General features: G+C 35.8%; 7 protein-coding genes across 9 annotated transcripts; 4 read left to right on the top strand and 3 right to left on the bottom strand.

Annotated features, from left to right (window-relative positions):
• Positions 1 to 77: 77 nt before the first annotated feature.
• LOC137813065 (transcription factor TGA1) lies at positions 78 to 2,662 on the bottom strand. 3 transcript variants are annotated; one of them, XR_016518996.1, is made up of 6 exons: positions 2,529 to 2,662; positions 2,377 to 2,455; positions 1,229 to 1,346; positions 472 to 516; positions 304 to 381; positions 78 to 216 (listed from the first exon to the last, which is right to left on the bottom strand). XR_016518996.1 is itself a non-coding variant. In XM_090299337.1 (5 exons), the coding sequence occupies exons 3-5, from the start codon at positions 1,235 to 1,237 to the stop codon at positions 145 to 147; spliced, it is 291 nt and encodes a 96-aa protein (XP_090155463.1). In that variant the 5' UTR covers positions 1,238 to 1,346; positions 2,377 to 2,455; positions 2,529 to 2,662; the 3' UTR covers positions 78 to 144. The 3 variants fall into 3 exon arrangements, 1 of the variants encoding a protein (XP_090155463.1); XR_016518997.1 differs by adding an exon at positions 697 to 770 and having other exon boundaries at positions 158 to 381; XM_090299337.1 differs by having other exon boundaries at positions 78 to 381.
• A 187-nt stretch (positions 2,663 to 2,849) lies between these two features.
• Positions 2,850 to 5,325, top strand: LOC137813063 (purple acid phosphatase 3). The gene is made up of 7 exons (XM_068615359.2): positions 2,850 to 3,171; positions 3,618 to 3,774; positions 3,865 to 3,972; positions 4,053 to 4,180; positions 4,591 to 4,719; positions 4,813 to 4,880; positions 4,956 to 5,325. The coding sequence occupies exons 1-7, from the start codon at positions 3,001 to 3,003 to the stop codon at positions 5,173 to 5,175; spliced, it is 981 nt and encodes a 326-aa protein (XP_068471460.2). The 5' UTR covers positions 2,850 to 3,000; the 3' UTR covers positions 5,176 to 5,325.
• A 2,027-nt stretch (positions 5,326 to 7,352) lies between these two features.
• On the top strand, positions 7,353 to 10,043 carry LOC137813062 (UV-B-induced protein At3g17800, chloroplastic). Its single transcript, XM_068615358.2, has 3 exons — positions 7,353 to 7,964; positions 8,149 to 8,441; positions 8,963 to 10,043. Exons 1-3 carry the CDS (start codon positions 7,857 to 7,859, stop codon positions 9,777 to 9,779), a joined length of 1,218 nt encoding a protein of 405 aa, XP_068471459.2. The 5' UTR covers positions 7,353 to 7,856; the 3' UTR covers positions 9,780 to 10,043.
• Positions 10,044 to 11,124: 1,081 nt separating this feature from the next.
• On the top strand, positions 11,125 to 12,854 carry LOC137813061 (U-box domain-containing protein 21). The gene has a single exon (XM_068615357.2). The coding sequence runs from the start codon at positions 11,337 to 11,339 to the stop codon at positions 12,672 to 12,674; it is 1,338 nt and encodes a 445-aa protein (XP_068471458.2). The 5' UTR covers positions 11,125 to 11,336; the 3' UTR covers positions 12,675 to 12,854.
• Positions 12,855 to 13,863: 1,009 nt separating this feature from the next.
• LOC137809562 (potassium transporter 25) lies at positions 13,864 to 18,764 on the bottom strand. The gene is made up of 10 exons (XM_068610665.2): positions 18,506 to 18,764; positions 17,905 to 18,133; positions 17,587 to 17,829; positions 17,206 to 17,262; positions 17,062 to 17,112; positions 16,503 to 16,763; positions 16,315 to 16,367; positions 16,107 to 16,224; positions 15,770 to 16,024; positions 13,864 to 15,256 (listed from the first exon to the last, which is right to left on the bottom strand). The coding sequence occupies exons 1-10, from the start codon at positions 18,533 to 18,535 to the stop codon at positions 14,184 to 14,186; spliced, it is 2,370 nt and encodes a 789-aa protein (XP_068466766.2). The 5' UTR covers positions 18,536 to 18,764; the 3' UTR covers positions 13,864 to 14,183.
• Positions 18,765 to 20,531: 1,767 nt separating this feature from the next.
• NFXL1 (NF-X-like 1) lies at positions 20,532 to 24,435 on the bottom strand. Its single transcript, XM_090299336.1, has 2 exons — positions 24,295 to 24,435; positions 20,532 to 24,092 (listed from the first exon to the last, which is right to left on the bottom strand). The coding sequence occupies exon 2, from the start codon at positions 24,060 to 24,062 to the stop codon at positions 20,826 to 20,828; it is 3,237 nt and encodes a 1,078-aa protein (XP_090155462.1). The 5' UTR covers positions 24,063 to 24,092; positions 24,295 to 24,435; the 3' UTR covers positions 20,532 to 20,825.
• A 1,271-nt stretch (positions 24,436 to 25,706) lies between these two features.
• On the top strand, positions 25,707 to 27,134 carry LOC137809844 (nudix hydrolase 18, mitochondrial). Its single transcript, XM_068610911.2, has 5 exons — positions 25,707 to 25,916; positions 26,051 to 26,150; positions 26,221 to 26,304; positions 26,399 to 26,527; positions 26,611 to 27,134. The coding sequence occupies exons 1-5, from the start codon at positions 25,741 to 25,743 to the stop codon at positions 26,773 to 26,775; spliced, it is 654 nt and encodes a 217-aa protein (XP_068467012.2). The 5' UTR covers positions 25,707 to 25,740; the 3' UTR covers positions 26,776 to 27,134.
• Positions 27,135 to 27,581: the final 447 nt, after the last annotated feature.

The following is a 27,581-nucleotide window of genomic DNA, read 5'->3' as shown; positions in this document are numbered from 1 at the left end:
TTTAGGCATAAGTGAACTAAAAAACTGTTTTCTTCACAAAATTAATTTTGGAAAAAGGCAGCACTAACCTATCGAGATATGTAATAAGTAATAATCACATTTAAATGAAAAATCAAGAGTTATCTAGCACTAGCAGCTTAATAACTACAAACCTGAATTTACAGAGCCAGCAAAACCCAAATTATTAGAACCCAATCTGTCCCCAATATACAATCCCTGCAGTTGTGTTGCCTCAAGAGATTCACAAGAGAAGAGGGAAAAAGAAAAAAACCAAACTATATAAATTGATCCATGAGTAAACACCTGTTGTTTAGCATGATCCACCTCTTGCTCTAAATGCATCAGCTTCAAACGACATGATTCCAACTTCTGAACGTATGCCTGTGAAAAAACATCAGAAATCACATGATATAGTATATGTAAACACTTGTTGCATGCTTAGTATATCTTTCGATGCATAAGCCTTCAAACCTTTCTCCTCAAACTACTCTTCCGAGCAGCCTCTCGATTTTGTGTCTGCATGTTTCAACATGTTAAATTGCTTATTTTTTCACCATATAAGTATAAAAGAAGAAAAAAGTTATGAATACAAGTCAGACATTCAAAACTGTGAAGCAGAGGACCTCTTTTTTTTTTTTTTTTTTATCAGCAAAGAATGAAATTAAATTAAGAGTCAACCCTTTTACAGTAGAGGACCTCTTAATTTGCAGTGCATGTGCAGTTTCCTTAGAGTCCAGGGGTCTAAAATACTTTCTGATGTCACTCAATTTCTACATAAAGGTAAAGATGGAGGCAGAAGAAAAGAGTAAATGGTGTGGCTTCCACGCTTGAATATCACTAAGATTAAGTCTATTGTTGGAAATGGCTTAAATAAACTTATCACATTACACAACAACACCCAATAGAATGTGGCAACCAAAGTGAGAGTATATCTAAGTATGGCATTAAGTATATAAATTTCCTAGTAAAAGGAACATCTTGAGAAGCTAAGGACAGAAGTATCTGTATTAAGATAATTACATACTGAAGTTAGCATTTATAAGTTCTGCATCTTCTCTATTTTCTTCTCTGTTAGCCACTGCCTTTATTCCTTAAAATCAACACAAACTCATTCACAAATCTTATTTTTTATGTCTCCCCTGTTTACCAGCTAATTGTTTTCTTTAGAAGAATGAGACAAGATATTATTCTAGTATTAGTGTTTCATCAACAAACAACTACGGCATACCTGTTGCATTGCCAATTTTGACAATGTCTCTGAAACCAATTGTACCAGTGAGGCTCATCAATAACCAGTTGACATCAGGGATGTAAATCTGCCCGTTTATAGCTTTTGATGTGTAAATCTGCCAGTAATGAAACATTATACACATCTATGGAAAATGAACAAACATCATCCCTCCTATTCTTGTTTCTTTTTGTCAATATTAATTTTCAACACCAAATGTCAATTTACCCAGTATTTTAAAATGCCCAAAGTTGCCCCAGGTTTCATTGTTGTGACTTCCAAATTTACTAAAGGTATTATCTTAAATTACTATAAATAATAAAGGAAAACTTGTTAGAGCTTATCATTTGAAAATAAAAAATAAGTCTGTGTTTGAACTTTGAAAGTCAGTACAGTAACAGAGAAGTAGCATATCATAAGATGAATTAGTTAATTTCAAGTAAGTAATACATAGAGTAAAACAAGGAAATGACGCCATATGACGACCAAGGGAAAATCTGTTCCTCAGGACAATGAATCAGATGTAAAATTGAATGATAGAGAAGTGATGGCAAATTGATATAGCATACCATCTCACAAGTGAACATAGCTGATTGTATGCAAGTCACCGATGAGCTGAGAAACTTTTTGATAAACATTTCTAAAACATAAAAACAAAATTAAGTTGTGTAAGAACACATTTCATATTTTCTTCTTGTTTTTTTTTTCCCTCCTACTTATGGATAATTTTCCTACATACAAGCTCTTCATATTAAAAAATGACTTGTATGTATCCGTCTCCGTTCCCTGTCTATTTTCCCACATTTTATTGTTGATATCTCTCACAATTTAGGTCATATTGCTGTTATGATCATAATACTATTGCTTGGTCGTAGTTTCAAGGGCTATATCAAGGTTTATGGAGTCACCAGAGCAGCAATTGTAGTCACATTTGTCCAAAATTTTGCACAATACAAAGAATTGGGACAAGAACCTAAGTTCTACTAAAATTAAGACCATAATATTGTTAATAATTAAACACAATTATTTTTTGTTGTTTTATGCATAAACAAACAGCAAGGTAAATGACGAGTGAAGTTACTAGTTTGATTGAAAGAGTGAAAGTAACAATAACGAAAACAAAAAATCTTTCAGCAGAAGCACAACACCTTCTAGGCCTTGGGCCGCATGAAATGGGGGAAATTGCGGCGGCGCGTGGATGACAACACTATTACTCAACAGTTGAACCTGTTACGTGAAGTTGTGAATTTCAGCAAAACAAAAAATTCCAACTTAACAGCAACACCTACTTTATACCAACCTTTGGAGAATCAGTGAAGAAACAAGACGTTTTTTCCGAACCTTTCACTCGTTGTTTGGAGCTAGGAAGTTTCAAAGAAGGTGCAGAAACTGATATGTGGTCCCAGTAACAGCCTTCTGATTCCACCCACATACTTTTCCCCCCTTGTCCCTTAGCGTATTCATTGCACAATTATGCATGCCGTGCCAACGTCCTACGTCCCATTATAACGTATAAGTTATCTATGCTACTTTGACAAAAACGCTCACACCATCTTCTGTTTCACTCGGAGTTGCTCATCAAATTGTTAAACTTAAAAGGCAATTTTAGTTTAATTTCACCTTTCAACCAATTTACGGGAAGTTCATCAAATTGAGTCACGCATCTCTACTATTTGTAATGTTGGATATGCTTGATAAGATTCCACGTCCTTTTCTTTTTCTTATTTAAATTGTCTACACCTGAAGAGTTGGAAACACCAACACACAAACACATGGCTGGTTTGGGTGTATGGTTGGCTTTCATTGGTGTGTGCTTTCTGAATGTATCAGCTCTTCTCCAACGCCTAGAGCACCCTGTCAAACCTGATGGCTCACTTAGTCTTGTGGTCATTGGAGACTGGGGAAGGAAAGGAACCTACAACCAATCTGAAGTTTCTGCTCAGGTCTTTGTTACATTACATGCATTCTTCATCTAACAAAGCTTAAGAATTTCAGTCACAAAAATTCTAGCTTCTTCTACCCCACCTCCTTTTCTCATTACTAGTCAGTCACAACACAAACACTTTAGGGAAAGACTTAGCAGTGGTGAGATTGCTTCCTGCCACTTCCAAGCCACACGTTCAAATTCTATCCTCTTCAGTGACAACTTGTGTTCCAATTAGTCTAGTGCCTTAACTAGGCACATGTTCACCATAATCTTTTAATTAGGATTTGGAACTTACTCAGCATATCATCTTTGTGAATCCTTTTACTTGCTCATTTGGGGCATGTTTTTTTTTTGCTGCGGTGCTTGTGTAATTAGTTAAACTAATGGTTATGGAACTTTCTCTGCTAAAGCAAAAGCTGGTGCTTTTTAGACTCTCATCTCTTTGCATATGTGATATGTCAGATGGGAAGAGTTGGCGCAAAGCTAAATATCGACTTTGTGATATCCACTGGAGACAATTTTTATGACGATGGATTGAGTGGTGTAGACGACCCTGCTTTTGAATTATCCTTCTCAAAAATCTACACTGCCAAGAGCCTCCAAAAGCAGTGGTATAGTGGTGAGTTCAGACACACCAACTATTGATGTATAAGCAAAAATGAACTATTCTTCTAATCTTCCATTCTTGTGTCCGTTCAATGTGTTTCAGTGCTGGGCAACCATGACTACAGGGGAGACGTGGAAGCACAATTGAATACAATCCTTCAGAAAATTGATCCCAGATGGATCTGCCAAAGATCCTTTATTGTTGATACTGGTAAGGTGGCTTCTCAATGTAGGTTTAAATCCTGGATATCAATCATTAAGTAGTATTCTGCTAATCTTAAAACTCTCCAGAAATTGCTGAGTTCTTCTTCGTTGATACAACACCTTTTGTGGACAAGTATTTTCTTAAGCCCAAGGACCACAAGTATGATTGGACAGGAGTGCTTCCCAGGGACAAATATTTATCAAAGCTCTTAAAGGTAAATCTCAAGCAAGAAGGCAACTCTCGAGAGAACTTTGATTTGAGTAATGAAATGTTATTCAGTTGAGACACTTTTACTCGTTCAAAGTTCTCTATAAAGTTGTCTTCTAGATAAATTTCTAGACTCCTCCTAATAGTGCTGACCTAATCTCACTTTAAAAATTAAGTGTTTGTCTAACCTCATTTAGATTCATCGTCATAATTTTCATCTCTTTTAAATTTTTACAATTCTCCGTGCTTCCGCAATAGTCTTCTTCATCCGTAGAAGAAGATATTCAAATCAAAACAATGAAAAAGATTTACCAATGAAGATGCAAGTTAGGATTGCCTAATCACTTAATCTTTATCATCACAAAGGATTAAGATAAAAAGAAATCCAATACAGTTTTCCCTTTCTCTTTATCGTAGGATTTGGAAATAGCATTAAAGGATTCTACTGCCAAGTGGAAGATTGTTGTGGGGCATCATCCTGTAAGAAGCATAGGACACCATGGTGACACCCAAGAGCTCATAAGGCACCTCCTGCCAATTCTTGAGGTCATCTAGCCAAAGTTTATTACAAAGAAAATCTATTGGTATCCTAGACTAGTGAAATGAGTGCAGCCTTAACTGATAAAATTAAAATTGCAGGCAAATGATGTGGATATGTACATTAATGGGCATGACCACTGCTTGGAACACATAAGTAGCACAAGCAGGTGTGTGTTAACGCATTGTTTGCTAACTAAATCATGATAAATATATGATGGTATTACTATTGAGTGTTGTTGCAGCCAAATCCAATTCTTAACCAGTGGTGGAGGTTCAAAGGCATGGAAAGGAGACATTGATAAAAATGGGAAAGATGGAGCAAAGTTTTACTATGATGGACAAGGATTTATGAGTCTGGAGATTGAAGAAAGCAATGCCAAAGTTGTTTATTATGATATTTTTGGCAAAGTTTTGCATGTTGTGAATCTCTCCAAGGGGTTACGTTCTGTGTATGCCACATAATTCCCTTATTTAAGAGATTAGAAACACTGTTACAGCATTTGTAAACAGTGAATGAATCCATCGCATCAAGATTCAGGTTGTTAAAACATCATTTCTTATCTTTTATTGCACCGACAAATTATAAAATCATGTTTCTTTGGATTTTGCATATATCACTTCGTTACACCAACTGCATTAGAGATCCTAGGAGCAATATCAAAGTCAAGTAGATTACCATACCTATCAAACTTTAATATATAGTTGAAATAGTATAAAAAAAATATTCAAAACTAGTTTATTATTATCTCATTTATATTCATTCAAGGATATTATAGAGAAATTATTGTTTGTCCTTGTATAAGATATTTATGACTCAAACGTACAAGATTAGAGACTAAGATTTTCCAATGTTGATAACTTAATTCTTCACCAAGTATCATTATACAAGTTACCACTACCTTTAATAGTTTATAAGTTAAGTCAACTCATTGACAAATTAATTGTCTTTCATTTTCACAAATTCAAACTCTCTTATTAGATTTGGAGTTTGTATTATCTTCATTCTATCACTCTTTTAAAACTACTCATTCAACTGATCTCAAACTTCCTTGATAGTTGCAGAATAACAATAAAAATATTATATGAAGCTTTTTCTATAGTTTGAATATTACCATTTATCATTATTTCTCAAAGAATTTGATTTTTAAGTAACTCGTTATCTTTAAAAGCCACAAATGAAAATTGTTATTAGAAAAAAATGGTGATGAAGTCCTTCCTACCTGAGGAAGTATGTGAACAGTGCTGTCTTCCGTAAATTCGTACTCCTTCGCCAATAATAAATGAGTCAATTCTAATTAAACTCTAAAGAACATTTAACTTTTATATATCATAATAAAAGTATTGACGATAAAAAGGATTAAATCATAATAAACTCAAAATAAATTTTAACGGAACATAAATAAGATATGAAAATCAATAACAAAATTTTACAGAAAAAATTGAATACTCCACAATCATAAAATAAATTTATAAAAGTTGCTTTAAGACATAGTGAGAGTGCAGAATTATAGGATAAAATAATAATATTTTCCAAAAATAAAGACAAACAATAAATTTTTTTTACTAAAATTCCGTTTGCTTCGAGAGTTATACGGTTTAAGAGGAAGGATATGAATATATATCCATGATTTGAATCCAGAGATGTGTTGGATGTGCAGAGAAGGGGAAGAGAGGATCTGCATGAAAAGTGATGTCTCTTATCCTCCTCATATGCAAAAATGAGAGAGGAAAACTATGATGGTGGTGTTTTCCCTTTTTGGCATTCTTTTTTTTGTGTCATTCATGCAATAATATATATCATAATACAATTTATTTTTATTATTTTTCCATCATAATTATCATATTATGATATTTCATACTTTATTTTATATATTTTCTCTTCTTTATAAATAAATTTATTATACACTCTATATATAATATTTTTTTTATTATAAAATGTCCTCTAAAATATTTACATGGTTATGTATCTACATCCAATCTAAATCAATGAATATAAAAAACTTTCAAAATATATACATAAATATAACAAAAAATTTGTATATGCTTAGATAATAGTATTTTTATGATTATTTTCATGTTTCGATATATTAAGTAACTTGTACCGAAAAATAATTTAAAATATTTTAATTAACTCAAATCTACACAAAAATACATCTTGTTTCATTATTTAAATATTTTAATGCAAGGATAAATTTATAAATTTACATTTTACACTTTTAAACAAATTTAAAAAATCTCATAATCTTTAACATCACTCATAAACTCGAATAAACTTTCCTCACAAATCTACTATAATATACTTCCATCTAAACATACTCATTTTCTTCACACTTTCCTCTCAAATTCTCACACATCCACTTTTTCAAATTCTCACAAATCTTCTCCCTAATTCAAACACAACCAAAACCAAAAAAGTCATGGTAAGAGAAAGAAAAGTAAATGTTTTAAAAAAAATAAATTTCTAACAATTTTATTTGTTGAAAAAATAATTTGCGTCTAACAACATATCTCTGTAATAAATTCGTAGAATTGAAGTGAAGTGAATGAAAAAAAAAAAAAAAAGGATGACGTGGAGTTATTTTGAACAGGAATGAAAACCATAAAATTGTGGCATGAGTGGCCAATTTTGGACCTCAATCACTTCTTCTGAGTTTGTTGCAGCCCCACAAAATGAATTAAAATCACTTCCTCAGAAGAAAAACACGTTTCATTATCATTCGCCACCCAACACTCTAATCCAAACGTGTCTCTCCTTCGCACCAAAATATCTCCAATTTGCATAACACGATGATCAAATTCAATCATTATTATTTTATTATCAATATTACAGGCATATTTTTCAATCAAATTTTTAACTTATTAACACATTTGAGTTAGTTAAATAAAGTTAAGGTCGTTTTAAGCAACTGTGAAATTTGTTTCGAGGGCTGAATGGTCTTTTCACCGTTTGTGGGCCCGCGAAGCACAGGAGACGCCCTATAAATCATTCTTCACGTGGCAAAACGGTCTCTCCGACTTACGTAAAACGCCCACCGGAATTGAATCTTGAATTCATAACCATTTTCTCTTTCTCTAGGGTTTCGTTTCTTCTGCGCTTTCTCTCTTCGTTTCTTCAATCTTTCAGCTTCTTGCTTGACCTCTAAATGGACGTCGCACTCGCTGTTTTCCGCTCTCCGGCGATCGTCTTCGGAAGACCGATCAACGCCTCCGCCTCACCTCGCCTCGGTTCCACTTTTATGTTTTCAAGAAAGGTACCGTTACTACGATTCATTCACTTGTTACGTGTTCTGTTTGTTAACTTTTATTCTCGTTACGTGATCTTTTGGATTTGCCGTTTTAGTCATCTTTTGCTTGTAGTAGTAGGAATCAGGGAATTGGAAACCTCTTTCTAATCTCATTAACATAACACGATTCTTTGTTGTTGATGTTTACCAGCTATGCTTCACTTCGCTTTCTATCCCCAAGCAAGGTCGTAGACGAGGGTTTGTAGTTAGAGCTGCGTCGTCATCGTCATCTCCCGAGTCATCTGAATCAGATGCCACTTCCAAGATTGCTCCTCTTCAGTTAGAGTCTCCAGTTGGGCAGTTTCTTTCTCAGATTTTGGTAAATCACCCGCATCTTGTGCCTGCTGCCGTAGACCAGCAGCTTGAGCAGCTCCAGACTGACCGCGATGCTGATCAGCAGAAGGAAGAGCCTTCTGCTTCAGGCACAGATTTGGTATTGTACAGGTTTGTTTCGTTCTCTGTCTTCTCACGCTCTCTTACGTTTCTGCTAATAAATCTGAAAAACTTACATTCTTGCTCATTTTGGCATCCATAACTTTATGAATGAAGCATATTCCATTAGGTGGCTACAAAACATTCTGATGTCCTCTATGGTTTAGATTTAGTGTAAAGTATAATTTGTATGATGCGCGTGTTTAAAGTTTGTGCCAATTTTATGGTTTGACTGTAGGCGTAGTACGTTTAGATGTATAACCCGAACTACACACCTTACTGTTTTATATTCCACTGGTCATTATCGGAGTAGTGAAATTTAAATTGAAGTCACTTGAATTTTCTATATCACTTTAAGGGTTTGTTTGATGTATTATATAGTATACTGGTCTATTCAGATGATTGTAAAATATTAGTATGTGGTCCACTAGCAATCTTGTTCCACTTAATATCTTCTTTTATTTATATATGTGAAAATGCTTGTCTTAAAGAATCTGTTGTTGATCATTGTGCTGGCTTCCAAACCTTTTCAGGAGGATTGCCGAGGTGAAGGCTAATGAAAGGAGGAAAGCTCTCGAAGAGATCCTGTACGCATTGGTGGTGCAGAAGTTCATGAATGCTAATATTTCTTTGACACCCTCTGTAACCCCAGATATCTCTGGTAAGGTTGATTTGTGGCCAAGTGAGGATGGTAAACTTGAGAAGCTTCATTCACATGAAGCATACGAAATGATTGAAAACCACCTGAGCCTCATTCTGGGTAACAAAGTAGGAGATTTAACATCCATAGCTGAAATCAGCAAATTCAGGGTAGGGCAGGTCTATGCAGCATCAGTGATGTATGGTTATTTTCTTAAGCGAGTTGACCAAAGGTTCCAGCTGGAGAAGACAGTGAAAGTTCTTACAAATGAAACAGAAGAAGAGAATAGCTTTCACCAAACTACGATGGACAATGCAAGACCTGGTGTTGAAGAGGACACTTCTCAAGGGACGTCCCATCCTGAAGTATTTAACTGGCCTGGTGGGGACGTGAGTCCTGGTGGAGTTGGCTATGGTGTAAAGGCTACCAGATTGCGCAACTATGTGATGTCCTTTGATGGAGATACCCTGCAAAGATATGCAACAATTAGATCCAAAGAGGCTGTCAGCATCATTGAGAAGCACACAGAGGCCTTGTTTGGAAGACCTGAAATTGTTGTAACACCTGAGGGGGCAGTCTCTAAGGATGAAAACGTCAAAATTAGCTTTGGTGGTTTACAGAAACTTGTCTTAGAGGCTGTGACTTTTGGTTCTTTTCTCTGGGATGTGGAGAGCTACGTGGACGCAAGGTACCATTTTGTGATGAGCTGAGGAAAGCTTTGTATGTCTATCCTCGTTAGAGGCCAACAGGTGGAGGATTGTGGGCATTGGGTTGTCCTTTTGAGTTCCGTTTTCTCCCATACATTACAAAGCGTAGATTATAGTGTGTCGGTACTAACTGATGAGTATATTTTTAAATGTAACTTGGATCTAAAGTCCAATTATTGTTTCTCTAATTCATCTGTATATACTATACTATGTAGTCACAGTGGCTCTGGATCTCACTAATAAAGGGAAGGGGTTTTCTTCAAGGTACATATTTTGCTTATTATTTGTTCTTATTAGCTGTTTTGCTTAGATGGCTGGATTTTTCATATTTAGGTTTATGGTCTATAATGCATGAGATAATTGGAAAGGTTAATTTAATGAGTAGGTACCAATAGTGCGCAATTTTTAATTTAATGATCTAATACCCTATTATTAAACGGTAGAGTAATTTTTTACATTAGTTAATACCGTACTAAATTATTAACTGATGATCATAAAGTTTTCACCGTGCATTAATGTTTCTAATTGCATTGATAAATATATTGGTTAGTTCAATCCTATAAATAGAGCTAGAAGGCCATCATTTAATTTTTCTAATTATGTTAAAAAAAATAAAACTTTTTTTCGTTGAAAATTGGTATTACGAATTAAAAAAGTAATTGAAAATAGAAGCACGTTTAATTAAATACTATTTTGAAAATGTAATCATTAAATACGGTGAAAGTGAAAGTTGCTTATATTTTGATTCACAATTCATGATTTTTTAAAATTTATATTTAAATGTGGTATAAAATGGGTGGTAAATTTGGATTGCGTATAATATCAACTGAAACTTAAAAGGTAATATCTCGAAATAGTAAGATATATTTAAAAGGAAAACTTATTTTAATAAACATATTTGTCATATATATACAAATAAATAATCAAATTTATGACTACATGATTGAAAATAAAGGTTATTTATCAATTATGGATAGTGAATTAGTAGCTAAAAATCTTCCAAAGTTGCCCCCCCCCCCTAAATAGGCTCTATATAAAAAAATCACTTTATAATAAAGAGAATAATGGACAATGCTATGCCATTGAAGCACGTGCGGAAACTAATATTTTTTTTTACCTATTTATAAATATTATTGTTCAGGCTTCTCTTTTTTTCCACTTCATTGCACCATTTTGAAACAAAATTAGCAGTAGCTAAAATTATTAACATCCATTTACACGTCAAAGTTTCCAAAAAAAATACTTTCGGAGTTTAGTAAATGATATTAGTCATAAAATAATATAGTAAAAGTATTAGAAATTGAGATTATAAATATGATTTGTTTTAGTTGGTTGGTTGGGAGGAGTAGGAAACATAGAAGTCTTAGTATTTTTTGACGGTTACAGTACTGTTCAAACTTCTTCATTCGACAACGGTCAACATTCAAATTCTTGAATCTTCCTTCTCCAATTCTCTTCTTCTCCAACTACTCTTCTCTTAGCTCTATATTTTACACCATACACTAAACCTTAACCTTCATTCTACAAGCCAAGCTTCAATTCTCCACTCTGCAAAGCAAAATGGTTGTGGGTTGGAGAAGACTGAGAAGAGGGAACAAGAAGAAGGAGAAGAAGGAAGAGAAGGTGGAGGAGGAGGTGGTGGTGACTCCCAACCACTTCCAGTGCCCAATTTCTCTCGAGTTGATGAAAGACCCCGTCACGCTCTGCACCGGCATTACCTACGATCGACAATCCATAGAAACGTGGTTTCACCAAGGTCGTTTCACATGCCCCCTCACCAACCACCTCCTCTCCAACTTCGACCTCATTCCCAACCACACTCTCAGGATCATCATCCAAGACTGGTGCGTGGAGAATCAACGCTGTGGCGTTCAGAGAATCCCAACCCCCAGAGTACCCATCACCCCCAACGACGTCCACCACCTTCTCCTCCTTCTGCATGCCAAGGCCTCGCGTCTCGACCAAGACGCGTGCCTTCAATCGGTGCACAAGATTCAGAGGTTGGGTGCAGAGAGCCAGAGAAACATGCGTTGTTTAGTGGATAACGGAGCACCCACTGCATTAGCCTCCGCTTTTCATGCATTTGCCAATGCTAATGACTCCGCGGAGAGGAATGGTGATGTGAGCGTGCTTCATCAGATCTTGTCGGCTCTGAACTCCATGTTTTCAACCCAATTGGAAGAAGAAGCCATCCAACATTTGGGGTCTCCACCTTCTTTACGTTGTATGGTGTCTTTTCTGAGACGACAGGATCTCTCCATGAAAGAGAACTCAATCGTCGCACTCAAACACCTTCTTTCTTTTGGTCATCATCAACACCTGGAGGCCTTGGCGCAAATTGAAGGAATTCATCAACTTTTGCTCCAATTTCTTAACCCAAAAATTTTCAGTCCCACCATTGTTAAAGCTTCCTTGGCGGTGGTTGGGTATTTGGTTTCGTCCTCCTCGCCTTGTACCCACAAAATGAGATTGAAGTTTATTGAATTGGGCATGGTTTGTGTGGTGCTGGACATTCTGGTTGACTCCGAAAGGAGCCTCTGTGAGAAGGGTCTGGGTGTTCTTGACTCCCTCTGCGCCTGTGAAGAAGGAAGAGAAAAGGCTTATGGCAACGCGTTGGCGATTCCTCTTCTGGTGAAGAAGCTGTTGCGAGTTTCGTCGTTGGGCTCGGATCACTCTGTTTGTGCCATTTGGAGGCTGTGCAAATTTGGAGAAGAGATGGTTGTGGTGGAGGCTCTGCAAGTGGGTGCCTTTCAGAAGCTTTTGCTGGTATTGCAAGTGGGTTGTGCTGATGAGACGAAGGAGAAAGCAACCCAACTTCTCAAATTGCTAAATCCTTACAGGGACGCCGCTAAAAAATGCATCGATTCCGATTTCAACAACCTTAAAACATCAATTTAACATGGGAAACGATACAGAGAATTGTGTATAAAAGATGAGTTTAAATATAAATATATATAATAAACTATAAATTTATAACTAAATTATATGAAAAATATTAAAAGAATAGTATTGAGATTGTAACTTGTATAAGAAATTGGTTTTTCAATGTACATTATCCATTTAATATTTCTTCCCTCACTAATTTGCATTTCTAAGTAAATCAATTCAATTTTTTTTAAATTTCAAATTCTCAATTTGAAAAGGTCACTTAATTTGTACTGGCTTTTATGAATTATTACACTATTAATAACTTTAAACAAAAACTAAATTTTGCCAATCCAAAATATGAATTATATATTATCAAGAATATTTATATTATTCATTAAATTGTACAATGATAAAAATGTGATAAAATGACTTATATTTTAGTATATATGTGGAAGTGTTAATCGAAATTAAGTAGGCTAATAACAAAAAAATGATGGCATCACAGTTAAAATCAAAATATAAAGAGAAGATATATAAACTTAAGATAATATGAATATAAAATTTTTAGTTTTCAAACAAAATTTGATTATAATTATAATCAAATTAGTCGTAAATTTTTATAAATTCCATTTCTTTGAAGTTGAGTCCAAATTACATGTTTTGTTATACAACATCTATGATTACTTGGAGTTGTGCTTCACTCACTACAAATACCTTCTCATCATTGTTAATAAGTTTCTACCTAAACAATTTTTCCAACTTCTTCTCACACAAAAATAATAATATCATTATCTAGTTAATATATAATCTCACTTTGTTTAAGAAGGAAGTCAATAATACACTTTCCTTCCTTATCCTATAAAAACATTTTTTTAAAGATAAAATCATAACGAAATTCTAAAATTCTAAAATAAACAATATATTTAACAATATCTCAAATATATTTATTGATTCTAACGATGTTATCTCAACTACAACAAATATTGATATCAAATATCTATCATTCAAAATTAGCATCAAATCTCTAATTACAAAAACTAATCCTTTATTAACTAGAATAATATCTTAACGCCCTCGCTTCCTCTACTAAAAGATGCGACTAATTTATTTTCTGGGCAGTTGTGATCTTCTGTTTTTGATAATGCTGTCTTAATTCCAATAAGAACTAGTTTTAGCTCTAGCTGTCACAAGCACAATGACTATAATACAAACATGAAACTTGGCCTTCTCAAACTCAACATTCAGGACTTCAAATTTCACATTTATGGTTCTGTAAATTGTTAGAAGGACAAAGCCAACTTTAAGTTTTACAGATTAACAGCTGTTTGTGTATTGCGACTATATAATTGTTTTTGGTACAAAACTCCAACAGTATCTCCATTTCCATTGTGTATATAATATCTTGCATAGTCTGCAATCTACTACTAAGAACAAGTAAGAAATATTTTACACTTTGTTTTCCCTCCTCTTTTCAATAACTCCACTTCTGACTTCTGTGGTGGCTCTATTAAACTGGCACAATTTGTGGGACAGTGGGACCTATATAGTACATATCACACCAACCTCTACAAGAGCAGCATGAGGGATTTTAAGAGCCACAGGAGGTTCCCTACAATTTTTTTCACTGAAACGATAGACCATTATTAAGAATCTCTTGAGAAAGTTTGAGCCATCACGCACCACTAAATGTGACTGCCCCAAGAAATAGGCACTGCCACTCTCCCTGGCATCAATTAGGTCCAAGAGCTCCTTCCTGACAGATACCTGCATTTTAGGACTATTATGAGGCAACATGAACCGAACCTTTTTTCTCTTTTTACAACCACTGCTACTCTCCAACGACTCATCTACCGGACTTATCTGAGATTCATTGTTCACCTGGCTTTGCCCCATGCTTGATGAGTCTAAATCATCCAAAGGGACTAAACCATTTCCATCAACCCTTCTATGTCCAACAAAGATCATTCTTTCATCTGGGCACACCATGGACTCAATGTCATTCTGTTCAATGGATATGAATTCCCCTATAGAACGAATAATCTTCTCCTCAAAATCACCCGTGTCCCTTATGTGATCACAGTATCCACTTCTCACAATGCAGCGATATATTTTGTAATCCTTTGGGCCGATCCTACCTATCAGGTACCTCTCACTTTCTGAGACGTAAGGCACAGGTATAGACTTGAATGATACCAAGATCAACACTTGATGGAATGCAGGAAGATTTGTAATGAAATGTGAAAAGAAAGCTGGGATTCCTGCTACTATGTCGGTGTAAATGAAGCCAATGCCGGGTACTCGGGAAATTCCAAGGCCTGGACTGATATCTATTAGCCACTCGGTTGATACTTTGTTTTGCAAATCAAACTTGTACTTCTTCATGGTTCCATAATGCCATGAAAGCATGACTGTCATGGAAACTGCAAGTAGGACAACTAGATACCACGATCCCTTGTGGAACTGTAGCAGACAAGCCGAAAGATATGCAGCCTCTAGGAACCCAAAACATACAAGAAAGCACGCAGACACCATCAAATCCTTCTCCCAATACAAAGCAATGATCAGTGACATCAGACTGGTTGTCACAAGCATTCCACATATAATAGCCAAAGCTGTCACAAATTGTAAGCTCATATCATGTTGTAACTGAATAGTATAGAACTTCATGCATTCGTATATCTAACTAGTCACAAAGACAAACTGTTGAGAATGTGCCCTTGGATGTTGCATATTTTTAGGAAGCTTTCAAATTTGTTTCAGTTTGAATAAGTCAAATTTATTCTGTTTCATTAGCCATTAGTGGATTAGCTATTTCCTATTTTTCAGCTAAGCTAACACTGTAGTGTAGTGGCTAGAATCATGAAACATGGTTATTTCTGAATGTATTTAAATCAAGTTGTATTAAGATAATTACATACTGAAGTTAGCATTTATAAGTTCTGCATCTTCTCTGTTTTCTTCTCTGTTAGCCACTGCCTTTATTCCTTAAAATCAACACAAACTCATAATTCACAAATCATATTTTTTATGTCTCCCCTGTTTACCAGCTAATTGTGTTCTTTAGAAGAATGAGACAAGATATTATTCTAGTATTAGTGTTTCATCAACAAACAACAACGGCATACCTGTTGCATTGCCAATTTTGACAATGTCTCTGAAACCAATTGTGACAGTGAGGCTGAAAATCATCAATAACCAGTTGACATCAGGGATGTAAATCTGCCCGTTTATAGTTTTTGATGTGTGGATAACTTTTACTCTGGGAAAGCAATTCAATGCCAGGCACTGGTTAATGATGGAGAAACAAGCAGTTATGGTAGCTTGGCTTCCCACGGCTGAAGAGAGAAGGGATAATACTATGTACAAGTGTTTGCAACGATCTGGAATCACCAACCATCACTTTAGTAAAGTGAAATCACAGAAGGAAAATCTCATCCAAATAGAGATACTCGACCAACTTACCTGGCATTGATTGACTAAGATGATTAAAATCAGGAGCAGTTAAATTTTTGGAGATATATGCAGCCTGACCAGCATAGCATAGAAGAAGAAGCGGATAGATCAAGCATATAAATGTAATCTACAACCACACATGATGAACAAGTTAGTAATATTTTTCAGTGTACAATGAATATATGTCCATTACAAAAAATGTTAATCAGTACTGTACCTTAATTGATTTCTTGGAGAAATGGCCTAGATCAGCAAACATTGCCTCAGATCCTGCAAAACAATACAGCATCTTGTCAAACCAATAATTGTAAATTCTAACAAGAAAAATATCACAGAATTATAAACACTAATAACTTGTTAACATTTGCACAGTTCTGGAGAAAAGAAAAAGAAAAAAAGGGGCACCTGCTACACATAAAATGACGCTCCCTAACAATCTCCATCTGGGGATGTCAATTTTTGTGATGAATTTGTATATGTAGATTGGGGATATTTTATAGATAATTTTTACATCCCACTTGAAAATGTTATAGGTTCCCACTGCAGCGACAAACAGCAGCCAAGCAGTAATTATTGGTCCAAACATGATCCCAATTTTACGTGTACCGCAATGTTGCAGCATGAACAGGCCAACCAATATAACACACGCAGAGGGAACAGGTACATCTGAATGAAATAAATGAAGCACAAAGTGAACAACATAGTTGCAGGAGATATTACTTTTCAGATGAAAATCCAACTCTGAACAGAATTAACTTGACATTTCGAGAAATCCATCAAGTTATGATTATTAGTAATGATTTTTAAGATGTTTAAGATTTTTAGTAATGACATTTCGAGACATCCACATATCATAAATAGATGAAAATTCAATGATTTTTAGTAATGTTTATTCAAGAATACAAATTAATCAATGGGGTTTTTGAAAAGGCTAGATAAGTGTACAGCATGTGTATAAACTTACATGTTTTTAGAGCGTTTGACACGGAGTCCTGAGTATGTTGTGAAGAGGCAACTGGTTATAGACAAGAAGGTAATAAAAAACGTTATGGCAATTAAAGAAAACCAAGGTCTTTAATTGTAGCTAGCATCAGTTACAAGGGCTTACATATGTTTTTCAATATGTCTGTCAAGGATCTCTGAACTCCAGTTGAAGCTGAGTACACTGGTAAACAGCCATAATATTAATATATACACTGAAAAGTAATTATTGAATCTTGCACATGCAACCAACAATCAATTACTTCAATTAAGAACCAACAATTAATTACTTCTATTAAGAATGAGACTTTAAGCCTAATTTAACCTTCGACTTATGAGGTGAGGTTTGCACTATATATATACTATGAAAGAAGTGGACTTTAAGCCTAAGTCAACCTCATAAAACCAGTTTATCATTCTCATATATACTGTGAAATTATCTCTCTAATCGATGTGTGATCTCCAACAACTTTTATAGTGATTAAGCGGTAATTGTATTTTATTATACCTGAAAGGGCTGGAGTGAGCACTGCGTCCCCAATGGTCATGCAGGAACCGAAGAGGGCTAAGAACAATAGTAAATAGTGACAGATCTTGTGCTTCTCAATGGCCCTTCGTGCTCTTGAATCGGCTTTGATCTTAGAAGAACTTTTCTCCTCGTAAAGCATAACCTCGTTTGCACTTCTGTCACATGGGAGTAGACCAACTTTTGCATTTCTACACAGCAGTGAGTACAAAGCCACAATGCCACCTACACAAATTTTCTACCAACATTCAATCTTAAAAGATAAACATGTTATATAGTCACTGAAGATAAGAAAGTTACCCTCTCCTTCATCATCAGCTTTCAACACTATAGAGGCATACTTCACCAGGGAAATTATTGTGAGCGTCCAGAAAATAAAGGAGAAGAGTTCATAAACGACTTCCTCATCTGCTGCAAGATCTATCCCTCGCATTGTCCCAAATACATATAAAGGTGCAGTGCTCAGTTGACCATAAACTATTCCCACAATTTGAAATGATAGCAGAAATGTTTGCTTCCATGTTTTCTTCTGAACAATATATGGACATAAAAATTATTATTGAAGGAAAAAAAAAGGTATATATAATAATATACTAGATCCTTTCAACATCCCTACAACCAAGATTCAACTGTAATAAATTTACAAAGAGCAAGACAAGATTCAAATAAAACAGCTACATATATGAACAAGTAAAGTCTTGATGCAGGTAGCATAAAACTGGATTCATAGACGATTTTTAATTAATGAGCAAGAAGACACTAAATAGAATATGTGAGTGAAACTGAATTTGGTTGACACAAATGTAAGCAAACATTCACATGTGTTCATGTCTTATTGAACGAGGTTGAAACCAAGAGAACTATGCAGGAATATTTGTGCAAGGTGGGCAATGAATTTTACCTTATCTTGATCAAAGTGATGAGAATCCATTTCAAGGCAGACAGTAGGTAGGCAAAAGATGAGGTAGGAAGTGAGTGGAAAACTAAGTTATGAGAAGAAAGAAAAAGACAGGAATATATATGAATGAATGAATGGAGAGAAGTTTAGGCAATGGTTGAAAGGAAAGAGACGGAGGAGTCTAGGATGATGGTCTTTATGGACCCTACACTACAGTGTCCTAAACAGCAAAGGAAAATGATCTCACATTGTGATCTTCACTTACCAATTCTTTTAGACGGCTTAGTATTATTGATCTCGTGATTTGGTTGATTCCAATACACATCTAAAACTCTTTCATCTTTGCATTATTTTACTATTTTATTACAGATAGTAGGGAGGGAATGCTGGGGTGACATAGACACCTCAATTCTACCATTCACACACAGCCACAGTGTAAGTTCTAGTTTTGGTCCATGCATTCAGTAAAATAATGCAGGAGTCAAATTCAGCACACAACACTAGTTGAATTAAGAGTCAAATAATACTCACACCAACACTTCAAATACACACTTGTACACAGTTTTACACTTTGCACCCATTAAAAAACTGTTTAGTAGATGTAAAATACTGTTGAATTTAGAGTCAAATGGTGTTATTTAATCTTCCTATCTCGTATCTCTCACAGTGTGATTTTCAAAATTATGAGGCGTGATTGATGTTAAATGATTGAGAATAATATGATGATATCACATGGTTTCCCTTACTGTAAGGATACAGAACTTATTCCTGTCCCTTCTTTTTTTATTTTCCTCTCTTCTGTTTCCAATTGTTGAATGGTTGAAAGCAGAAAGCATGTGAATGCTACAGAAAATACCAACAATTAATGGACATGTGTTGCCTTCATTCATCTCCAATATTTGCAAAACCAAAATGCTAAATTTCTCAATTTTATTGCAATTATCTATCCACTGATATAGGTTAAAGATATTTATATTCATCTTATCTTTTAACAGATATCAAGCATATTTTTTCTTGTGTAGATCTCTCCTGATTTTTTTATCGATGTTTGCAAGAATTAATTTTTAAACAAGGTCACCATATTATTTTTTGTCCAGAATTGGTTAGAATTTCTTTTATAGTATTGATTAAAAAACCTTTCAACTAACTTCTACTCAAATTTGTATTTAGCCGATGTGATAAGGAAAAAAATTCAACTAACAATTTGAGAGAAAAAAATAGGACAAAACTTTAAAAAAAAGGCATTATCTTAATTGCCAAAATAATTATAATTAAACATCAGCTTAAAGTAACATTAATTAATATTGATAAAGAAAAAAATTATTGTTAACTAATAGAGTCATAACAAATTTTGATAAATAATCACAAATTGAAAAATATCATTGAATTAATAATATTAAAATAAATTTTATATTTGATGGTTATTGAAACACTTTATTTAAAAATTAAAATTTCATAAATTTAAAATAAAACTGTTTAAATCCAATATATTTAAATTTCTTGAAAATTATAAAAGTTCTTAACGAATTCCTGTGATGAGTTGAACGTTATACCAGCATAAGTCCAATTTCAGAAAAGTATGAGGAGCATAATATATTTAAGAAATAAACCAATGCCATTGTAACTCATTGATGACAATATTAACACTATGCATTATCGAGACTAATATTTACTTGCCACTCATTTCTTCGTAATTTTAATTTAAAAAAAATCAGAAAGTGAACTGTTTCTACGTCAAACACATTCCAACTCTTTAAATCGGGCTCTCTGTCTCAGATAATTCAGCTCCAAAAACAACACAAAACACACACTAAGCATGAGCATGTTGACAATATAGATGAATAATATTTGAAATTTGAAAACATAAAATTGTGGTGGGTAGTGGTGAGCGTAGGTGTAGTTCGTTTTCTCACAAACAACTACAATTTGGCATCTCTTATAAATTGTCATATATGCATAATTTCCACAGAATAATCGACACACCTTAATAACCAACAAAATTGCTAAGATAACAATTCCTTCATCGGTGTTTACAGAATTTGCTACTATTGAATTAATAATTTCCGATCAGCAAAAGAACTACAACCCTATTCAGGGCATCAAAGCAGTTTTTTTTTTCTCAATCGCTTGATACATCACCACTCTCCATTTTTTTCCAATATGAAAATTAAAATATTAACCCAAAAAGAAGGGCGATGTCCACCTCATGCCTAACAAAAAAAAAGAGACTAGGAGATACGATACAATATCTGCCTCCTTCTCAACAACAAATGTAAAATTGAGAGTAAAAAAAATGATTTACCCCTTGTCTGTCTCCTCTTTACTATTCACAAGCCTTCTCCCAATCATCTACTACCTCAGAATCTTCTGAAGTATGCAAGTTTCCTGCATGCTGTCCTCCTATACTTGAACCGCCATTATGAGGCTCCAAGTTTGTTACAGAACTACTTTCTGAGTGTTCCCTAGAAACATCACTTTTAACAGCTGCGGTCGATGAACTTGAAGAAGATTCTTGATTCAAGACACTCCAAGGGTTTACTGAAGCAGATATGAGGGTTTCTTTCTTCTGAATAGGCAAATGGACATTAGCAGAACCAGTAGCCCACTCCTCATCGCCCCAAGAATCTTTCCAACCTGGCTCTTGAACAACATCTTTTTTCCACGGATTACCCTTCAATGCTGCCAGTGATCCTCCTCCTTTCGTTGTCCCAGATCCTCCCCAAGGATTGGTAGCTGAAGATGCTGCTGATGCTCCAACATTCGGAACAATCACGACCACGGCTCCCTGATAAACAGTACCATGATCCAACCTCCTCAGTGCAGTTGCAGCTCGGGCTGGATCATTAAAAACAGCCAGTGCATTTTTGTCATTCAACCAAACAAGTTCACACTCACCACCAAATCTCAACACCAATGCACTGATATCTGCCTCCCTTGGCAAGTCTAGAAAAGAGACAACAAGCCGAGGATCCATATCTACTAAAGGATCAAATGCAGGAGGAATGGGTGCATTTACAGTTGTAGTGCCCTTAACCCCTAGCACACGAGCAGGAGCTCTTGATTTGGGAGTAACATGAGCAAGTACAAAACGCTTTGGCTCACGACCAGCTACATACACCGCAAGCTTCCATCTTTCAGCAATGACCCTCACTGCATCTCTTTTGTCCTTTAACATGGGACAGAAAGCATGGATTTTTGGACCTTGTGTATTTCCCCTGTTCTTGCCAAGAACCAAAACCTTGCATCTCTCCTCGACAGATAAAACCCATTTAAGATCACGTCTCAACATGTCAGCAAGCAATTCAGAAGCAACAGGATTGTCACCAAAATGGAGAGAATCCAGATTTGGAGCGGTAATCTCAAAGGCATCAGCAAGAACCCGTTTACGCTCTAACTTAGCACAGTCATCATTACACATCAGTTTTCTTTGTCCTAGGGGAGCTTTCTTTCCATTTGCAGCAACGGGTTGAAGCAGCACAGGCAACTTTTGAATAATGGAAGCTTCATGTACAGCATCAGCATTATAATTAGCACAGCTTCCACCAGCATCACAAGGAACAGTCGCTGTTATTCGGCCACAAGAACATGCAATTGTGACAGGGAATTCGCATCTTGTATCTGGACAAGGAGTTGAAGGGTGACAAGGAGCTGTACATGTATGCCGGCAGTCTCTTCTTGGAGCACCACATGTTTGCCCACAAGAGGCACGGGTACCAGGCACTGCAGATGGATTATCACAAGGTGGAAGGTGACATGTTCTGCCACATGCGTGTAAACCGCACTGTCTGGTCTTCCCACAGAGTTTATTGCATCTAATATCCTTTGAACCACAAGGTATGTTCCGAAGAATTACATGCCCACCAATACATTCTTTTGCTACAGGCACCGAACAAGGAGGGCAATCTCCAAAATGGCAGCTGTGAGACGCTGGATGTAAACAAGGCTGAGGAACAGAACATGGAAGCTGACACGAGGGAGGAGGTGTGCCACAAGGCAATGGAGGAGGGATTGAAGTCTTGCCACAAGCACATGTCAAATCAGTAAATATAGTTTCAAGACAAGGTGGACAATGACCACTGTGGCATAGGGATTCACATGCATGCTGCCCACACCTTAGCTTCTTTCCACATGGCAATGAACAGAAGTGAGGATCCCAATCCGCAATTTGAACATTATTTGGATTAGAAAGTGGACAACATCGTTCACTGCATCTATGCCTTCCACAATTCTTTTTCTGCCCACAAGGCTTTTCACAAGTAAATTTCACAGCATCCACTTTTGTCTTACAGCACTCCACGGTTCGGGAAGTAGAGCCACATCGACATTTCTGGGAGACTAGAACCAAACAAGGAGAACAATCCCCAGCGTGGCATGCCTCTTCACACCGATGAATCCCGCAAGGAAGGGTCTTCCCACATACTTGTGAACAGGTAGGTATAGGGTCTAAACAACTCTGCCGTTCCTGCTTCAATTTAGTTTTCCCGCAACAGCATGTCTTAATATGGGATGGTAATAATCCACACTCCCCACAGCTGTCGGGATGACAAGTCTCGATACAAATATGATTACCGCAACCAAGTTTCTTCCCACAGGTTGAACCACAAGAGAAAACTCCACCTTCGGTTTTGATTTCACCTTTCAGAGCCATGTCCCCACAAAGAATGGACTCCGTCCTTTTACTGCAAAAGCAAGAGGCGTTGACTGGAATCTTACAAGGATCACAAGGTCCCAGATGACAGATTTGCTCACACCGATGACGCCCACATTCAAGAAGCTTTTCACAGCGCTGGCCACAGGTAAGAACAGACTGGCGGTCAGAGCAACGGGTGGTGATATTTTTCTTCCCGCAAGGACACAAACGTGGAGGGGCAAACGCTTTGCAAGGAGGGCAAGGACCGGGATGGCATTGCAAGACACAAACATGAGGACAAAGAACCTCCTTATCCCCGCCAATCTCCCTTTCAAGAGGTTTGGCACATGGTTCTCCACAGGAATGTGGCAAGAGATACAAATCGGAGGGGGGGTCAGGCCTCTTCCCACAGAAGCAAACATACCGAATCTCCTTGGATGATGAGAGCTGCACAGATTGACAACCAGGGCACCGCCAATTAAACCGCTGATTCTTGTCAACAGACACATCCACAGAAGTGGGTGCACGCGCCCACTTCTTTATACAATTGAGGTGAAAGATGGAAAAACAACTGGAGCAAGACCAGATTGGAGCAGACCTCCGCACCATGTCACAGCAAATCATGCACTCGACAGCACCTTTCACGAGCTTGTCCTGGATCTCTTGCAGCAGCTGAGGCAAATTAGAGTCCCTCAAATTGAATCTCTTCTGCACATTACTCTTCGGATTAGGAACAGGATTGGGATTGGGATTGTGACTAGGAATAGGAGCGCTCCTCCTATGGCGATTTGTTGTATTGGAGGAACCAGCAGCAGCGGCAGCATTCTGATTCTGATTCAGATTCTGATTCTGATTCTGATCGTTGGATCCTCGACGAATCCATTCCTGACGAGGAACCCTAGACCGCTGGCTTCGCTCTTGCGAGCTCATCCTGCGAGACTCTAATGGATAGCTCTCCAACTGTCACGTGGAAACCGAGTTCATAAGAATCGAAATAAGATAAGAAATGAGAAACCCTAATAAGATGAACCCTAATGAGTATGAATAACAACCATGAATTCTAAGTCCCAACTAAAGTAAGGGATTTGAGATGCCAAAGTGAAAGAAGCTGAATAGAAAAATGAATAGAAAAAAGAAAAAGAGTATTGAGAGAAAGTGAAACCTGAAAGGCAAAGATGTTGAAGTTGCGTTGTGTGTTGTGTGTTTGTCGTTTGGAGAATAATAATGAAAATAAAAATAGGTCAAAGGAGAAGCGTTTATATAGGCTTCTTCCTCCTGCAAAATCCTTGCACCTCAAGCAAAACGCGCTGCTCCTTATCTCACTCTCCTCCCACTATTTTTTCTTTTTTTAATTATTCTTTCTTTTCACACTTTTTTATTAATTTACATTTATATTAACATTTTAACAAAATCACTTCATTATAAAGTTACAGGGATCAAAAATAATTTTATTTTAATATAAAAAAAAACACAATTTTAAAGAATATTAATTATGCTAAAGATTCTAGTGCACCCACGTGTTAAAATAAACTATGGTTATGCTACAGAAATGAAACTCACAGAGCTTCTCTAAACACCTTATAATATAATTAAATAAAAGATTATTAAGTCCATGATATACATTTATTTATTCATTTTTATGTAATTTTATTCATTTTCTTCCTTGGCGACTACGTGTTTAAGGTCTGATCTAGAAATGAGTCAAAATAAGATGTGGGGAAAGAAAAGTCAACGGTTGATGGTTCCTTAAGTATTTTATCTTTTGTATCAACATACCCTTTTCTTTCTTGTTTAAGCCCTAATATTATTATCCTTGCTAACTAAGGCCATTTTTCTCTATAATATATGATATCATTTTCAAATATCCTTTTTGGAAATTTTGTTTATTTTCGTAAGACATTTTTCAGAATATATTCATCAATTTCGGAAAGGGGTGTTCCGTAGCTTCTGGAAAAGATAATCCAAAAATCATTTAAAAAAAAGTAAAATAGTCTTTTTGAAAATTAATGGGGTGCATGAAGCGTTTTGATAGGGTGCAGGAAGAAACATTCATATTTGAATTGAAGCATGAAAAAAAACTCAAATGAAGCCCACAACTTCATGCATGCAAGGTCCAACACTTTGCTACCCACTTTTGAAAGGTAAAGAATTTTCAATATATAAATCACTTGAAAGTACGTAATTTAGGCAATATGATACTATATATCTTTTGTAATACTCAAAATTTACAACAGTTTTCACATCTTGAAATCCTTCAAGCAAATCATCTTGTTATATATTTTAGAAAGACACCTCATCTCAAGTTTAATCTTGATAATGATCTAAAATTTCTTAATTCTTCTTCACAACGTTCCTTTTTGTATCCTTACAAATTGCTGATAAAAAAAATAGTTAAACGAAACAGAATAGTTATAATTTTCTAAAAGTAGAAATGAAGATGGAAAAGAAAATGCGAAAATGCGTTTTCTAAAATTGAAAATTGAGTATAAAAAGATTTAAGAAAAAGTGATTATAAATTTAGATGCAGTGACAGAAGGAAGGGGAGGTATTTACGTCACATTCTGCATGCATATATAATCCCATACTCATCTTTTCACTTTGTTAGTCCATGATTTTGGCTTCTTTGTTTGTCATGGGTCTCTTCTTTTCAAGGAATCTACCATTGCTCTTTCTTTATTCCAAGAATGCTTCTGCCCATTTCATTCCCGACCACATGATCTGCCTCGTCTCCCGCACCGGCAGGGAGCTGCAGCGCTACCACCTTGGCCGCCGCCAAGTTGTCGGGTCTGTCTCTTCATTACGTTGCATCTTTATCACCAACTTCTCAAATTCAATCTTCTTTTTCAATTGGGTCTTCTGGAAGGCCTGAAAGTTAAGATTTTTACTAATGGGGGAGCATTAATTTTGAAAATGAACAGATGCATTCCGTACAGATACACGAGAAAGGGAAGCCAAGATAAGGAATTGGAGGTTCTGGTGATCAGTGCGCAGAAGGGCAATGGAATGCAGTTCCCCAAGGTGTTTATTGTGTTTAATTACATGGAATTTAGAATGGTGAATTTAGAATTTGACATGTGTTTGGATTCAGGGAGGTTGGGAGAACGACGAATCCATGGAACAGGCTGCTGTAAGGGAGAGCATAGAGGAAGCTGGAGTCGTTGGAAACGTGGAAGTTAGAATCTGCAATTTTCCTTTTACTTTTTGTTACAATTTGCCAAACCTTATTTGCACCTTTGAACCTTACCCTCCTACTTGTTTTGTTGCAGAATAAATTGGGTAAATGGTTTTACAAAAGCAAAAGCGAAGACACCTTACGTGAGGGATACATGTTTCCTTTGCTTGTGCAGAAACAATTAGAGAATTGGCCAGAGAAGAACTTTCGAAAACGAACATGGGTATGTCAATAATCTTTAATCTTTGTTTTGTTTTGGTTTGGTTTGGTTTGTGTGCTCCAAACCAATGTTGTATCATGGTGCAGATGACAGTTGCTGAAGCAAAACAAGTGTGTCCACATCCTTGGATGAAGGAGGCTTTGGATGTGTTGGTGAGTAGACAACCCCAATTGTGGAGTTTGCAGAGAGACACAACAGAAGGAATAACAATCATCGAGAGATTGATGGTAGATACTGAAAGAAATTTCTAGAACGTCCTCCAGAGCCTAGATGTACAAATTTTATTTATTTTGTAGTGTCATGGACCAAACCCAATGCTCTGGTTCAGTTTCCGAAGATAATATCTAAAAGCATTTATACCATGTTAATGAGAATTAAGGATTTTCGGAGAATCAGCCTATGTAGGAGACGTGCATTTATTAGTGAAGAAGACCCGTAACAAGGCCAGATACCTTTATATACATCAGAAGAGGCATGAGAAAGAAAGGGACATAATCATAAACTAGGCTAAGAACATATACTTTAGGTCTTTTATACTCTTGTCTAAAACACTTTCATTCTTTCTAATGCCACTTTTAATAAAATTCTGTTAAGTATTCACACTCTCTCTATTAAATTTCTCTGTTACCATTCATCTCTATTCTTTTACTATAATTTAATCATGGGAAACGACTTAAATAATCCTCCCCTGTTATAAATACGACAACATCAAGGTCAAACTTTTAAATAATTGTAATATATACACTTTATTACTTTATTTGGTACAAAAAGTGGGAAAAATGTAGTATTTGTTAAAAAAAATCTTCCTGGATAAGAATGGTGTGGTTCAAACAATTTTTGTTTATGTCTGCTGACCTTCTAAAAGATATTTCATTTTGTCATAATACATCAGAATTTCTTTTGGAGAGATTTGAGAAACTTCTCCTGATACAAGACCATCACACTTTATTTAGTGACCTTCAATTATTCTACCTATTTGAATGTGTTTCTAAGATAATGAAATTCTTCAAAAATAAGATACATTCAACATCAGTTGAAAATTTTGATCGATAATTAC

The sequence above is a fragment of the Phaseolus vulgaris genome, chromosome 2 (genome assembly GCF_051622355.1).
Source record: "Phaseolus vulgaris cultivar YP4 chromosome 2, ASM5162235v1, whole genome shotgun sequence".
NCBI classification, from domain to species: domain Eukaryota; kingdom Viridiplantae; phylum Streptophyta; class Magnoliopsida; order Fabales; family Fabaceae; genus Phaseolus; species Phaseolus vulgaris.
Note: the sequence above shows the minus strand (reverse complement) of the source record. Positions and strands in the feature narration are given on the sequence as shown.

Bases quoted from the DNA above. Each gene is read 5' to 3' on its own strand.
- LOC137813065 (XM_090299337.1), bottom strand. The intron at 382-471 runs GTTTGAAGGCTT...GTTTTTTCACAG, and splicing joins AGAGTAGTTTGAGGAGAAAG to GCATACGTTCAGAAGTTGGA.
- LOC137813063 (XM_068615359.2), top strand. From the start codon at position 3,001: ATGGCTGGTTTGGGTGTATGGTTGGCTTTCATTGGTGTGTGCTTTCTG. The intron at 3,973-4,052 runs GTAAGGTGGCTT...AAAACTCTCCAG, and splicing joins ATCCTTTATTGTTGATACTG to AAATTGCTGAGTTCTTCTTC. The intron at 4,881-4,955 runs GTGTGTGTTAAC...GTGTTGTTGCAG, and splicing joins CACATAAGTAGCACAAGCAG to CCAAATCCAATTCTTAACCA.
- LOC137813062 (XM_068615358.2), top strand. From the start codon at position 7,857: ATGGACGTCGCACTCGCTGTTTTCCGCTCTCCGGCGATCGTCTTCGGA. The intron at 7,965-8,148 runs GTACCGTTACTA...GATGTTTACCAG, and splicing joins CTTTTATGTTTTCAAGAAAG to CTATGCTTCACTTCGCTTTC. The intron at 8,442-8,962 runs GTTTGTTTCGTT...AAACCTTTTCAG, and splicing joins ACAGATTTGGTATTGTACAG to GAGGATTGCCGAGGTGAAGG.
- LOC137813061 (XM_068615357.2), top strand. From the start codon at position 11,337: ATGGTTGTGGGTTGGAGAAGACTGAGAAGAGGGAACAAGAAGAAGGAG.
- LOC137809562 (XM_068610665.2), bottom strand. From the start codon at position 18,535: ATGGATTCTCATCACTTTGATCAAGATAAG. The intron at 16,764-17,061 runs GTAAGTTTATAC...TATTTCATTCAG, and splicing joins GTCAAACGCTCTAAAAACAT to ATGTACCTGTTCCCTCTGCG. The intron at 16,225-16,314 runs GTACAGTACTGA...GTGTGGTTGTAG, and splicing joins TCTCCAAGAAATCAATTAAG to ATTACATTTATATGCTTGAT.
- NFXL1 (XM_090299336.1), bottom strand. From the start codon at position 24,062: ATGAGCTCGCAAGAGCGAAGCCAGCGGTCTAGGGTTCCTCGTCAGGAA.
- LOC137809844 (XM_068610911.2), top strand. From the start codon at position 25,741: ATGATTTTGGCTTCTTTGTTTGTCATGGGTCTCTTCTTTTCAAGGAAT. The intron at 26,305-26,398 runs GTTAGAATCTGC...GTTTTGTTGCAG, and splicing joins GAGTCGTTGGAAACGTGGAA to AATAAATTGGGTAAATGGTT. The intron at 26,528-26,610 runs GTATGTCAATAA...ATCATGGTGCAG, and splicing joins ACTTTCGAAAACGAACATGG to ATGACAGTTGCTGAAGCAAA.